At 41.0% G+C, this 15,258-nt stretch overlaps 1 protein-coding gene across 3 annotated transcripts; it reads right to left on the bottom strand.

Annotated features, from left to right (window-relative positions):
* On the bottom strand, window positions 1-14,238 carry TSNAXIP1 (translin associated factor X interacting protein 1). Of its 3 annotated transcripts, XM_089539829.1 has the most exons (17): window positions 14,138-14,238; window positions 13,459-13,491; window positions 13,018-13,123; window positions 11,870-11,967; window positions 11,079-11,208; window positions 9,797-9,890; window positions 9,068-9,264; window positions 8,588-8,723; window positions 7,909-8,078; window positions 6,837-6,996; window positions 6,443-6,573; window positions 5,934-6,062; window positions 4,808-4,969; window positions 3,654-3,763; window positions 3,217-3,334; window positions 2,365-2,471; window positions 1-1,007 (listed from the first exon to the last, which is right to left on the bottom strand). In XM_089539829.1, the coding sequence occupies exons 1-17, from the start codon at window positions 14,164-14,166 to the stop codon at window positions 746-748; spliced, it is 2,172 nt and encodes a 723-aa protein (XP_089395955.1). In that variant the 5' UTR covers window positions 14,167-14,238; the 3' UTR covers window positions 1-745. The 3 variants fall into 3 exon arrangements, with proteins under 3 accessions (XP_089395955.1, XP_089395957.1, XP_089395956.1); XM_089539831.1 differs by lacking the exons at window positions 11,870-11,967; window positions 13,459-13,491; window positions 14,138-14,238 and having other exon boundaries at window positions 13,018-13,096; XM_089539830.1 differs by lacking the exons at window positions 11,079-11,208; window positions 11,870-11,967; window positions 13,018-13,123; window positions 13,459-13,491; window positions 14,138-14,238 and adding an exon at window positions 10,936-11,043.
* Between the last annotated feature and the right edge of the window lie 1,020 nt (window positions 14,239-15,258).

The raw sequence follows: 15,258 nt of genomic DNA, 5'->3' as shown, positions 1-15,258 counted from the left end.
ATTGAACGGAAATGACTATAAACCCTTTACAGGTTAAATTTAGTAATTAAAATATTTGTAACAGGTCTCCGTGTTAAGTATTTACTAACAGTATTCCTGGAAAAAAATAATGGGCTGTTCCCTTCCTCCTTAAAACTTAGTGTCTATTTATTAACGCAAAGACAGTAAGAGTTTAATGCCTCTTCACAGCATCATCATTTGCCTGCTTGCAATTCAGTCTATTTAAAAAAAAAATTAAACTCAAACAGTGAACTGACTGGTTTAAAACACTCGTTCATCTACCCTTGGTCTATTCAACTAAATCTTATGTTTAGTAAAGAGACATAGATTGAATAGGTTTTGTGTGGAAATTCTAGCAAAGAAATGCCTAAGTTGTGCTGCCTGTTTGATTTTCATGGGGCCAAGTATGAAAGTTACTTCTCTTCTATTTTTTCCTTTCTAAATAATTCTGTATTTTGTGCACAGTTCTGGGATCAATTTAGATGTAAGGGTGGTTCTGAAACTTAAAATACAAATAAAATATATATATTTTAAAAATGGTATAGCTGTAACATTTCATTATCCAGTAGGATAAAGCAGCAATTCACTAAGGTTTCAATTGGGGTTATATACCAGACTCAGTAAGTGGGGTCGAAAAAAAGTCATTTTACTTTGTGTGAACAACCTTTAGTCTTGTGAAACTCATCCATTCACCCTCTACCTTAATAAATCTGATATGCTGCCAGAGAAAGAGGATATGAGCTATTCAGGTATTGGTGGAGCCCTCCAATTCTTCTGCTGGGGTAGTTGAAAGCAAATTCTTTGGATCTCCTGAAATAGCCCCTTGGCATCTAATATCTCCACCCATAAGCCTCTGCATCAGTAGATCTATCGGCATGGTGACAGAAGAATCCAGTTGCTCCTTTGGAAGTTGGAATGCCCAACAGATGTAAGACTCAAGCATTTGCTCAGTCAGACCATGGTCAATTGCACAGAAAGCTGCCCTTAGGTCATCTGGCCTCACTTCCCTGTATGGAAGAAGGGCGAAACAATCAATGAGAAGTCTTCTGTTCAACTGTACAAAGAATCAAAAGTGCCATGCCTATTTCTGATTAGTTTATAAGCTCAGAAAAATAAAAGGTAAAGGTTTCCCCTTTGACTAGTTTGTCTGGTCATGTCTTGCTGTAGAGGGCAGTGCTCATCTCCATTACTAAGCTGAGGAAGCCAGTGTTGTCAAAGACGTCTCCAGTCATATCATTAGCATGACTGCACTACATGCTGTCACCTTCCCACCAAAGTGGTATCTATCTGCTTTTACTTTTATAGAAGAATAACTTGCTAATTTATCTTTGATGGTATATCTTCTCATCTGAATCTACCATTCATAGGGGTGAGCAGTCACATATACAGTGGAAATCACTTACAGATGGGTTTGGACTTCAAATTCCTAGCAGCTTTAGTAGGCATAAGACAGCAAGGAATCCTGGGAGTTGCCATGCCATCTCTGGACAAGCAGAAATTCCCACCTCTAACTTAAAATATCCCATTGTAAGGAGTTCCTCTACTGCTCTGCTTTCCAAATTGTTCTTTAACTTGGCCTAACTACATGAGGATGAAAACGTGTGCTTTGACAGAGAGATATCAGGAACTGGTTCCAGGCCAGAGGCATGATCCAGTACCCATGCTGGAGTATAGCTATATGTAGATTGAATCTTCCTTATCCGAAATCTAATATATTTCAAAAACCAAAACTTTTTTCATGGGTGGCAATAACACTTTGCTTTCTGATGGTTCAATGTACACAAACTTTGTTTCATGCACAAAATTATAAAAAGTATTGTATAAAATTGCCTTCAGGCTATGTGGATAAGCTTATATGAAACATAAATGAATTTTGTATTTAGACTTGGGCACCATCTGCAAGATACCTCATTATGTATATATGCAAATGCAAATATCCCAAAAGCTCTGAAATCCAAAACAGTTTGGATAAAGTAGACTCAACTAGTACTTCTCAGACATGCAAGGACTATAAGTATCAGGTAGGATTGTTATACTATGTGAGCATAAACCACACTGGTCTTCTCTCTGCCTGTACTTGCCTCACATCTATTTAGTGCCTCCAAACACCTCCTCACCAGTTATTAAATGGCTGCAGGTATACATGCTGGCACTAAAGCTGCCTAACCTCTGTGTGTGTGTGTAGAATACATACTTCCTTGCTCAACAATCTTAAAAGCCTATATGCTTAAATAATCCCAGTTGGCACTAGCAGTGTATGTTTGGCCATTGGACCTTTTTGAAGGTAATGGGACACGAAAGTAGGTTCAATTTAGTCAAGATCTAACCTTAGGAAACTGAACCTTTCAGAGCTTTGATACTCACAACAAGGTTCCTAATTCAGTACGTAGCTCCCGTAGATAAGTTTGCTTCTCATTCACATATTGGTTTCTGATCTTTGTAACCAAGAGTTCTGATTTCCCTTCTTCATCCTGCAAAACCACAAAAGCCTTTTAAGACTGCTTGTTGGTTCCTTTGAGTTCCTTTTATGGGGAAGAGCAAGGGCAGAAATTCAGATAGCCTAGGAATGCTACGAAATAGAGGACTCTTAGCATTACCAGGTTTACAAAAGGGCAATATCATCATCTGGGTGACCGACCTGGTTGAGTCTATCCATCTGGCATGTGGTTTGTCTCTATCATTACTGGCTTCTACCATTTCTAGCATCATTGCTTCTTTCAATGATTCATGCCTTCTCATGATGTGGCCAAAGTATGACAGCCTCAGTTTTATCATCTTAATTTCCAGGAAGATTTCAGGCTTTATCTGTTCAAGGAGCCATCTGTTTGTCTCTCTGGCTGTCCACTGGTATCCTCAACACTTTTCTCCAGCACCACATCTCAGATGAGTAGATTCTCTTTTTGTCAGTTTTCGTCACTCCACTTATTACTTCTGTATATGGTGATGGGGAATACAATGGCTTGGACAATTCTAACTTTAGTGCTCAGTTGTATATCTTTACTGTTTAGGATCTTGTCTAGTTCTTTCATAGCTGTCTTTCCCATTTCTAGTCATCTTCTGATTTTCATCTTAAGATATTGTAAAGCACCTTGAGCAGGGACTGCTTAAAAAGGCTGGATATATTTTAATGCAAGTGTTCTCAAAACCATGTGTTGACAATGTTCTCACTACCATACTCCCTCCCCATTTGTTATTCTAATGCCACAAGTAACTAACCTCTACGAACAGATGCTTGTACATAACAGCATCGATCTCTGGCTTGTAGCCTGCTGCGTCAAGTAATTCCTGAACCTCCTCTTCAGTTTTTAAAGGGAAAGCTGCCTTCAGGGCAAGGCTGTAGGAAGAGAAGAGAAAGAAAGCACCTCAGCTGTGCCTTTTTAAAAACATTGCATAGATCAGCTGTTCCCAAAAGAGGCAACTGTGTGTAACTAAACTCACACAGAACCACACACTACACTTTTGTGCTAGACATCCAGACTCCCTTTTTTGCTTTCCAAGATACTCTGAAAGTAACGAATAAAAAGCCACACATGCACACAATCCAAAACAGCTGCACTTAAGTTTGTTAAAATCACTATTGCACAGTTCTGCTTATTTGCTCCATTTTTCTGCACATCAGTACAAATTAACACTTCCCTACTTCAAGTGCTTACATAAATTGTTCAGCTGTTAGCTGGCCAGTATTTGCAGTGTCAGCATCAGTCAGTTCCTTTAACAGTGTACCAATTTCACGGATATGGCTGTGGTATACTCCTTCATCCAGCTGCAAAAGTGATAGTGGCAGGGTTAGGTTAAAGCACACAAGTGCCTGTGGCTCTCCCACTGTTTTTGGCCTACAGCTCTCAGCACATACAACCAACACAGTGAATGGTGAGAGATGATGGGTTTTGCAGTCCACAAATGTCTGGAAGATCACTTCAGTTCAAACATCATACATGAAATATCCTAGTTTAATACATAAGAAATTGAGATCCTCAGCAAAGATGCCCTTTGGTCTCACAGTGTGTTTGTTCAGTTCAAGTACAGTATTGTGTTTGAGCTAGTGACAGTACATATTCTTCTGACTCCCACAAATAAAAAGGAAAGCAGCTGCAATATTAGCAACTGGGGTCCAGCACAAAGTGTTAAAAGACAGCCTTGTACTAAAACAATTCCAGCCTGTTTGTTTAAAACAATTACTAGCCAGAATAAGGGAGGTGGATCGAAGGTTGAATTTTCATTTTGGGCACGGGAAAGGGAATTTGCCTTGGACAGCATTTTATGTTAAGGGCACTGGCTTGTTCACATGCCTGAGGCTCCCTATGGTTACCAGGCTAGGACTTAATACAAGGTTATATTAAAAGGGCCTTTCAATGTTAAATTCACCCCAACATGCCCCTGCAGAGGAACGGCCCAGAAAAATACTCTTTTGACAACATTTTGTAATACCCATTATCCTTATAACAGTTTCTTCCTGACTCCCTTCCCACAACTTAGGGAGGCTGGCAAAGCTTTAACACATTTGATCTAAAACAATAGTAAAAACTAGCCAAGAAATAATGGAAAATGAACTCTTGTCAAGCAGAACAGTCCATGACCTGGTAGCTTTCCAAATGCTTTGGATTACAACTCCCACCACCAGGATGTGGAAACTGGGGATGATGTCCAAAACATCCCAAAGATGCTAGTTGGTGGAAACTTCAGAAGCATGTCCCATGTGTTCCAACACTTGCCTCTTTAGTGTCTCCTTGCAGAAAATGGCCCAATTTCCTGAGCTACATATTGTGCACACCTAAAAATACCCAATATGAGAAGGTAAACGGCTCACAGTTCCCATCAGAATGTTATAAAACGTGGTCATCGTTTCATTGGATCGGTAAAGCTTGATGACTTCATAGATGCTGTACGTCCAGTCAAAGGCAAGGATATCACCATACTTTTTCTGGAAGTAGTTTAGAAAGAACTCTGCAAGGTTGGATTGCTTTCCTTTCTGTAAAAAAGACCATGGTTTCAGGACAATGCTCAGCTGCTATGAGTAAAGGCAAAACTAGATGTTATTCTTTTTCTTATTCTTGTTTAAGAATAACCCAGGGCCAACCAGTTATGGAAGAGAGGATTTTCAGTGGGATTGCTGTACACTAGAAGGGTGGGTTTAACACTTTGTTCCCCGATTATAATCCTAAATAATACCCCTCCAGTTCCAGTCCACAAAAGGTCTCAAGGGGAAAAAACCCTCCCACTGGTAACAATGGGTGCTTTTTCTATCTGCTAATCCTAGTGCAAGAGGTTAAACCTCACATGCTCAAAACTTCTAACCATCCTGATTTATTAGGGACAGTCCTGACTAATCCTCTTGCCATCTTATTTTTTTAAATCCATTTGTAAAATGTCCAAGCTTCTCTCTTCTACCACCTTCCCTCTTTTTCCTCAGCTTATTTCAATTGCTGCACACTATAATGTTCAAAATTTAAAGATAGTTTGAACTCAGTTTGAACTCAGTTAACTCAGCAAGAGAGAGGACAGGGCAAAATTACCAGAAGGATCAGGCAAAAGCAAACTGCTGCACCATCTCCTAGCTTGTGTTTTTCCTCCTTAATAACTTTTGCCATCTTGGCCACAAGTGTCACAGTTCTCAACTGTGAAATGTTGGAGAATATGTGTGCCACATCCCCTGTGACAACTGATACCCTGCTCTCCCATGCCTGTTGTTGCTGTCAAAAAAATTGGTTCCTTAAGGTCCTCCAAGGGTATGGTGGCATTTTTGTCAGCTTCATAAAACCATGGAGTTGAGAGTGCCCCAAAGTCATCTAGTCCAGTCACCCACCAATGCAAGAATTAGACAGGGTGCATTGTGTGGCAGCTGTGATTAATGGTGACTCTGGATGTATTGTGTGACTCTGTTGTGGATGCTGCCTTTGATATATCCATATTAGAAATTAGAAAAACCAAGATACCTGTTGATCAAATGCATTTTTCTCTCGCCATATTTCCCTTAGAATGGCCACAACGTCCTTTTTGGTCATTTTCTTGTTTTTAACTTGACCATCACACCTCAGGAACACTGGGACCCTCTCATTTTTCCCCTAAGTAGAGAAAGAATATCAGATTCTGGAAAAATATTGAAATACCGGTCCTATAGCAGGAGTCAGGACACAAGCTAGAGCTTGGGTGAGTCACACACTCTTAGCCCAGAAAACCTCATTATATGTTCGCCTTAGGGTCACCATAAGTTGGAAGAAGATTTACAAAAGGCCTGCTTCTAGTGTAGATGAAAACTGCTACAACTGGTTTGTTCATATGGATCAACACAGCATACCGCATTTGCAGACTCTCCCTGAAGGCATGGCTATGGGACCGGTATGATTTGTACCTATATTTCCACTAAACTTTTGAATGCAGCTCTTAAGACTAAAAAACAATAAATGAACTTTCCCCTGAATTCAACATCCATTGTTGGGCATACCATTCCCACAAAGGTTTCTTTTTCTCTCAGCAGTCCTGTGCCAAGATCTTCCAAAAGTACATCTACTAGCTGGTCACTAGTTTTGCCTTCTGACAAAGTGCTCCAGCGCTCAGGCCCACCAGCAATCACATCTACAGGAACAGAAAGATGCAAAGCTGTCACAACATACTGAATAACAAGAAGAAGCTCTTTATGAAAAGAACAGTTAGCATGGCTTTCATTACACATGTGTTCTTCATGACTGAGTGTTCTCCCTTAATTATCTCAAATCATACTGCTTCTACTGGATGGCCACCTATCAGAGATACTTTGAATGTGATTTCCTGCATGGCAGGGGGTTGGACTGGATGGGCCTTGTGGTGTCTTCCAACTCTATGGTTCTATGAGTGTATACCTGCACATTTGTCCCACTGGGGCCGAGGTGTGGAGGAACGCTGGACATTGATTAGGTCATTATAGAACTGGTCTCGCTCCTCAGAAACTTGCTTGTGTACATCTAGCATCGTATCATATTCGTTTCGGAGATCATCAAAGTCTGTCTGAAGAATTTCCATCTGAAAAGAAAAGACAAGAGAGCAAAGTAAGCACAAGGGATGGGAGTACAAGAGCATATCCCATACAGGGTTATCCCAGGACCTATTTCTTCAAGAGGAAAAGGAAGCTGACTAGACTGGCACTTGAACTTCAGCATTACTAATAACAAAGGGTTCTCTACGGCAGTTAATAGCAGGGTGTGTGACACACACTGCTTGGCCCTCCAAGAAAGAGGAATGACTGAGGAACTTGGTGCCCTGCCACTGCAGTTCCCTGGCCTCTGCCACTTGAAGCACTTCCTTCACTCTGCCTCATGATAGTACTGACCCTGACCCAACATGCGTCTGTGATCCCCGTAATTCTTGGGGGGGATGTGGGGAGATTTGCAATTGGAACATTCAGATCTCTTGTTAGAAACACTGACTTGTAAAAGCTGGAAGGATCTTGAAAAAGTATAATGATGCTGAAGCTGGTCATTACTTCCTTGTTCAGTTCCTTATTTGCACAAAAGTTTGAAACAGGTCAGTCGGTAAACTGAATAAGGACTGAAAATTCATGTGCCCCAAACAGGTTTTTGACTATTCCTTATCAGATACTTTGTGATCCAGGCACTCCCCTCTTCAAGGTATTTTTTCTCAATTAAAACTGACCATTCTGTGCAACGCTCATTGATGTGTGACAACTCCTGGTGGCAATTTGCAAAGAAGAAACTAGAGCTATGGACCCCACAACGATGCAGGAGTGGACAAATTGAAACCCATGGGCAGCATGTGACTCCTAGGGCATCTCAGAGACTTTCTTTAGCTCCAAAAAGCCCTCCATAGCTTCTCTATGAGATGGCGAAAGGAAGAGACACCCACTCTAGATCTATTCCACCAACAAACAACCTGGCAGCCCAGGAAGCATCAGAAGGGCACAGTGCACTCAAGTACCTTCTCAGCCAAGTTGATGTACTTTTGTTCCTGCAATTCAAACTCTCTCCTGGGCACAACATCTCCATAGTTTGCTCTCATGGTGTTCAGATCCACTTGGGCTTTGGTGAGGTCCTGCCGTGCCATCTTTAATGCAAGTGTTAGCTTAACCGTGTCCTCACCTTTCTCTTCTTTAAGAGAAAATGGTTTCAACTTTAGTCACACCCAAATTCACCAATGTAACCGTGGCTTAACTCATGGTTCTCTAGTGGGATGAGATTCTTCACCAGAATGGGAAATGGGAATGTTCCCTGACTGTTCTTACATAGGCTATCTCACTCAGGCAAATTACAATAAAGTTTCTTCACTACCTAGTGAGCTTTGGGGCTGGAGTAGATTGGATTTATATACATATGTGGTGGGAATTCTCATTCATTCAAGGAACAGAAAAATAGAATAACATGGATAGAGATACAATTAAGGAAAGAAAATTGTTTAACTCTTAATTTAGGAAAATTAGGATTGGATAACAATTAAAGATACATAACAAAAAATTTTAAGCTGCCTATGCAGTGATTGCTTTTAGATGGAAAAATTAAGGTGTGCGCCTGACAGTAGTTTGGAGGAGCTATTTTCTGGACTATAACTCCCAAATCCATCAGCCAGCATGGCCTTAATTGGAAAAAAACATCTATTTTACCTTGGACCTTGGTGAGCTTCATTTCTTCCTTCAGACGGCACATTTCATTGAGATCTAAGAGCAGCAGTTTGCGGGCATCACACTCATTAAGATACCGGAGGTATTCTTCTGCCACTGCCTTTCGCATTTTAGCCACCTGTGCCATGTAAGAAAGAAGATGCCAGAGATCACTGCATGTGACAGCCTCATATTGCCAGTGGCTGCAGCGTTTGTGGTGAAAGCAAGCACAGTAACTGTACTGAATCCCCAAAGTAAGTGCCTTTTGATAGGCCCCAGAAACTGAAAAAGGGGTGACAGTTTCTGAAATAATTTATGATATCATGCCATTTACTGCATAAAAACTGAGTTTTCACGTTGAGATTGTGGAAGAACTGTGTCCTTGCATCATCTCAGAAAAAGACAATTGCATTAGCAAGGGTTTAAAATTAGGTTCTTGGGGACCAGCTATATAAGAACTGGATAGGCAGAGCCACATGTTACCTGCAACTCTAAAGAGCATTTCTCCTCCTTCATGTTGTCAATACGTTCCAGCAAGTAGAGTCTCTCCTTCTTCAGGTTTGTTATTTCAATTTTCTCTTGCTTCTGAATAGCCAGGATTTGTCGGGTACATTGATCAGAGGCTGTGACCAGAATACCGTTCACAGCTTCCAGGGAGCGGAGCTTTTCCTGAAGATGTGCTACAAGTGATAAAAGAAAAGTTTTCATGTTATTAAAGACTTATGAATGTGGTCTTACAAAGTGTCAAAATGCATGTTGCTCTTTCAAAATCCTTCGTTTTTGGGCAGTTGCTTTGCTGCATGTGCCTAGGGACACACTGTTAGCCCTAGAAAACCCTATCATAAATCTGAAAGGCACACACCAAATAATAATTATTATTATTATTATTATTATTATTATTATTATTTACATCCCCCCCAGAATTAGTACACAAAGTGGCTTACAAGTTAAAAGAACAATACAATTAAAAACATACAGTACAATAGTGAGCGTTTAAAGGAGGAATGAGGACTCTTTGGCCTTCCATTTCTTTTAAGCTACAACTCTCACAATCTCTTCCCACTTCTCTTGCTACTTGGACTTCTCAGAGTTTAAATCCAAAAGATCACTTAATAATTTTTACCAATGAACACTGCTTGGTATTTGTGGATTAGCTGTGCAAATTTGCTCATTCAGAATTACTGTTATATTGAGTATGGCAGCATTTCTTACCTATAGTCAGGTCATACTCATTCTTGATGGAAGCCAACAAAGGCTTGTATGTTTTGAACTCTTCCATGAAGAATTCAAACACTTCTCTATGAGGCTGGAGTGATGGAAGAGGAAAATAAGAGAGAATAAATTCAGTATCGCCCCACTCTGTTGTATGCTTGAGGCTTGACTATTAACACTATTGTTAGCACTGTCACAGCAATGGAATATAGTCCATCTCTCATCACACAGAAAAGATGTATATCAAGTTATGCTGGGCTATTTCAGATTGATTTAAAGAAGCATGAGTTCTTGCAGTATAGCTCCTTGCATTTTGCTTGGTGACATTACTTCTGCATCTACTCACTCTATTCTTTTGGGGACTGTCTGTTGTGATTTTTTGGAGCAGCGCTAGGGCTCTTCCAATCAAACCATTTTATTTATACCCCACCTTTCCCCAAAAAGTGGGACTCAAGGTGACTTAACGGAATAAAAAAGAGAGAAATGTAAAACCACATATGGCTAAAAATATGCAAAACGTTAAGTATAAAACAATATTAGGCTGTCTATAGAATCAAATTAATATAAAACATTAATTTAAAAGCATGGATTAAAATATATCTTAAAACAGTACAAGACTAAGAAGAGAATGCCCATTAGACAAACCAATTAGTTCCCAAATGTCTACTGGAAAGTTCCAAAGTTGTTGTTATTTTCCTTTTAAAAAACCTTCATGGCTTGCTGAGATGGTCCTGTGTTCTGAAGGGCAAATTTTGTCTTTTAAAAACTATTATTAGAGTTATAAATCCAAAACATACAGCAGGAAAAAATCTAGTTTGAAACCGCTTTAACTGCCCTGGCTCAAAGCTAGGGAATTCTGGGAATGCAGTGAGACATTTAGCCTTCTCTATCAGAGAGCTCTGGTGTCACAATAAACTACAATTCCCAGGATTTTCTAGCACTGAGCCAGAGAAGTTAAAGTGGTCTCAAACTGTATTACTTCTGCAGTATGTTTTCGGCCTTAGTGCAAAATGTCATTTCAGTGATGACAGTGTACTATAAACCTAAAAAGAGAGACAAGGAGAAGAAGGGGTTTTGATTCCAAAATGTCTAACAATTAAAAAGAAACCCTCTCAAGGGTATGAAAAAAAATGGATTACCAGATTATCTGCACAAGATTTGAAGAAGCTTTTCATTCATAGTGTTAGTATGATGCAACACAACTCCACACCACTGTGGGAGAGTCACACATTCCTCATCGCGAATGTATAGTCACAAGTATCTGTTTTAGAGGTGCTCAGACCTGGAGCCTCAGTTCCTGAACTTTTCCTTTAGTAAGGTCCAGAGTTTGGAGCTCTTTCTGTAAATAGGATTCCAGTTCTTCAAGGTAGCGTGGCTTCGCAACAGACACAGAAATAGGACCTTTGCTGGTGCTGAAAGATAGGCGATTGAATAATATGCTACTTGTTTCACAGTTTGATAACATTTTTAAGCATCTCCACCAAGAAATCAATGTTTCAAGCAGGAGAATTTAATAGTGAGCTGGTCAGCAAGCTCTGAACCATAGGTACACAATAGGAAAGGTTGTTTAATATCCATTCCCTCTTCCTGTGGGGTTTTCCCGTCAAACGTGTTAAGCTAAAATTCCCATAACTCTAACCAATGTGGTCCTTGCAGAAATGAAAAACAGATCACTACTTTCTGTCCTCTGGAGCAGAAGATGAATCTTGGTCAACACGACACAAAAAGAGGAAACATCACCTGTGGCAAGTGGGGACAGGGATAACTCAGTGATAGAATATATTGTGTTCCATGAAGATCCCAGCCTCAGTCTCAGCATCTCTAGCTAGAAGGCTCAGATAAGCAGACAAAAGAAAATGCTTTCTCTGCTTGAGAATCTGCTGCCAGAGTAGACAGCATTGTCCAGATGTCCAAAGAAAGTTTGTTGTTATTATCTGACATCTAGTCAGCGAAAGACCTTGAATAGCTCTGGTCACCAACTGCCCAGATGGATTGACTCAGGAAGGAAGGAAACCTCAACCCTGAGCTTGCAATACTTTAACAGTGTTGTTAAAACCTCTTTCCCACACATACCGTTGCCATTCAGGAAGAGTACAAGGTTTTTGGTTCTGGAGGATCATTTGCCCTGGGGCATAGGCAGGCCATGATGACAATTGGCTGCTAGAATTAACCTAAGAAATTAAAAAGAAAAATGATAACCCCTTTTGCTATTGTTTTTAGCAATAGCTAAAACTCCCTAGAAAAGTACCTGTAACCACATAACCTAAGAGAAGAGCTCCTTTCTGCACCCCAAACAAGCCTGGGAGTCTTGAAAACATTAGGGAAAGGGCTTGACCCCTTTTTTCTCTCCCCGCCCTCCCTTTCCTCCTGTATCAGGGTTGAGCACATCACTCTGAACATACTCTGTCTGATTCTGAAAGCTCAGCAGAGTTAGGCCAGGTTAGTACTTGGATGGCAGACAATAGGTGGGTAAGCGGCACTTAAGCTTAAATTTGCAAAAGATCTGCTCCTAGTGCAGATGGCAATTGCTAGAACTGGTTTGCTGCCTTTGAGATAATGTGTTTCTCCCTGAATTTGGGGAAATAAACTCTTTGAAAATATCAAACTGACACGTACACACACACACACACATACATATACATACATACACACACAGAGAGAGAGAAGATCACAAGCATTGAGATTAATCATTGTTCCCTCTGGGTTTTGGACTCCCCCGTGACATGGCTATAAAGCTCCCATTTCAATATCTCAGAACACCACTGATCTCTCTCCTCCTTTCTTTCTTAGGTGCAGTTTTATCTGCAGTTCTTTTTTTTAACCACTGTTTTAATTTGTTGTTGGTAGCCACCTTGGGCATTCTGGTATTGGGATGGAAAATATAAATATTTAAAATAAAGCTATGAGGCACACCATCATAATCATGATGTGTGAACAACCAAGGAAGCAATTGCAGGTGGTGGGGAGACAGCATAGGGTACTGGCTTGACTGTTCATTCACCTACAACTGTGGGAGTCCAGGTTTTGAATCCCCACTAAGCCACAGAAGCCCATTGGGTGACATCTTTAAAATGCATGCTCACAATTAAAACAACCCCAAAAGGCACCCTTTTGCTTAGACCTTCAACTACAGAGGCTACCCAAATCACAGGAGGATACTAAGATCAGATGGACCTGCTTCTGGTCCCAAGGCACCTCTTTGCTGGCACTGTTCCACTCACCAAAGCTTTCGGTTTCTTCTGAAATGATGTCTTTTGAGATGATGTGTGCAAGGGGGCAAAGCTTAGCTGGCTTTCTGTTTTCTGGAAGGATTGCTGGAATGCGACCCTGAATAAGGGCAACAAGGAGAAGTAAATGGTGATGCTACTGAGAAGATTTGCAACAGGAGAGTTCACATCACTGCAACACACAGCCAGTGGCCCTTGCAACCCATCTTGCAGCAGCCTAAGAGTCCTAAGGACTGGAGCGCAGCTTTGACACAACTTCTGGCCTCTTAAGATGTGTGCGTCATTTAAACAGCATACCTCCAAAGTGACCCAAAGCGGCTTCATTTTGGTTTGTCTGTTTGAGCCCAAAGTCTCTCGCTTTCGTTTTAGTCACTGATTATTAGTCACCCTCAATTGTTATGAGGAAGAATAGGGTATGAATAGAAAAAATACTACCTTCTGTCAGATTCCTGATAGTTTATTCTGGACCTAAAATAAAAAGGGGGAAGAAACACTGTGTGACCACAAGACATTGCTGAACTCCACAAACGCATCACATTTTAGTCCCTGCTACATTATAGTGTAGCAACGACATGTTTGTCTAATGTTGTGTTGTTGTTGTTGTTGTTGTTTTTAATGGGTATATGTGTTTGAACATTGTAGATATGCAATTCTTTTTGTATTGTGTTTTTAAATCTTTAATAAATAAAAATTTAAAAAATAGATGCAGACATATAAACTGAAATGAACTGAACTCATTACAGTCACCATCTATCTAGTTCCTTTGATTCCAATATTGTCTGATTAACAAATTGTAATCCGCTTCGATAGCCTTGATAAGTATTATTATTATTATTATATAACTAATATAATTTACATTTGCATGTAAATTTGCATTTAATGTCCACAAACACAGCAAAGGCAAAACTATAAAAGGTTGAATGCTTTGCACTCTCACATTATTATGTATTGATCTCTCTACAAAATACATCATTTTATTCCTAAGAAATATTATCCTTCTGAAGAAACCTGGCAAGAAAACCCACCCTGGGCCCCCCCACAACAAGGTCCAACTCCCAGAATTCCATAGCCAGACTGGATTATTTCTCCAGGCTGGAGGACTTGGAGGACTCACCCTGAGAAAATGGAGGCGTGGCTCTCCATGGCCAGGAAGCCAAAGGAAGAGAAGCAGAGCCTGCAGAGAATGTTTACATCTCGTCGCCATAGCAACCAGCTCCACTCTTGCGAGGCCTGTGCGCCACCTAGAGGCGCCTGGAGGAGCAACACCCGGAAGTAGAATAGTAGCTTCCCTTCAGAGTCCCTTCTTAGAAAGGCCTAAAGCAGTGGATCCCCAAACTTTGGTCCCCCCTCAAGTTCCTTTGGACTCCATTTCCCAGAAGCCTCAGCCGCTGTGGCCAAGTGTCAGGGATTTTGGGAGATGCAGTCCAAAACATCTGGAGGGCCACAATTCAAAGTTGTAGCCCTGTTAGTCTGTGGGATCAGGATATACACAGAGAGATCTTCCAGCGCAGTGGTTCTCAACCTTTGGTCCTCTAGATTTTTGAGACTTCAACTCCCAGAATTCCTAAACAACGACTGGGGCTTCTGGGAATTGAAGTCCAAAACACCTGGAGGCCCAAAGGTTGGGAACCATTGTTATGGCACCTTTGAGGCTCACTGAAGGAAGTTGGCAGATTGAGCTTTCCTAGACTGCATTTGGATATAATAATGATAATAATGTTTTGAGGGTGCTTCGTGAGAACTGCGGTCCTGGCATTTCTCCTCTTGAGGCCTTCAGATGTTGGGGGAAGTGTAGTTTTGTGAGCCATTTTGCCTTCTCTGTCTGGGGCCACAATAAACTACAATTCCCAGGGTTCCCTAGCACTGAGCCAGGGCAGTTAAAGCTGCCTCAGGCCCAAAACACACTGCAGAAACAATCCAGTTTGACACTGCTTTAACTGCCCTGGCTCAGTGCTAGGGAACCCTGGGAACTGTAGTTTTGTGAGACATTTAGCCTTTTCTGCCATAGAGCTCTGGGGCCACGATAAACTACAATTCCCACAATTCCCCAGGGCAGTTTAAGCTGTCTTAAACAGTCTGCCTTGGGGACTTAATTGCTCTGAACAAACTCGCTTCGTCTCCACAGAATAGTCTTCAGGGGGGGACTTTTGCTCCCGGCGTCCTCCGCGACGCAGTGGGCGGGGCCTCCTTTCGAGGTGCTTTTCGGGAGTTGTAGTCTCTGTTCCCTGGAGCTGA

This window comes from Sceloporus occidentalis, unplaced genomic scaffold (assembly GCF_023333645.1).
Source record: "Sceloporus occidentalis isolate IW3139 unplaced genomic scaffold, rSceOcc1.0.p SCAF_10, whole genome shotgun sequence".
Lineage (NCBI taxonomy): Eukaryota > Metazoa > Chordata > Lepidosauria > Squamata > Phrynosomatidae > Sceloporus > Sceloporus occidentalis.
Note: the sequence above shows the minus strand (reverse complement) of the source record. Positions and strands in the feature narration are given on the sequence as shown.

Bases quoted from the DNA above. Each gene is read 5' to 3' on its own strand.
- TSNAXIP1 (XM_089539829.1), bottom strand. From the start codon at position 14,166: ATGGAGAGCCACGCCTCCATTTTCTCAGG. The intron at 11,968-13,017 runs GTGAGTGGAACA...TTAATTTCTTAG, and splicing joins AGAAGAAACCGAAAGCTTTG to GTTAATTCTAGCAGCCAATT. The intron at 3,764-4,807 runs GTGAGCCGTTTA...TCACTTTTGCAG, and splicing joins ATAACATTCTGATGGGAACT to CTGGATGAAGGAGTATACCA.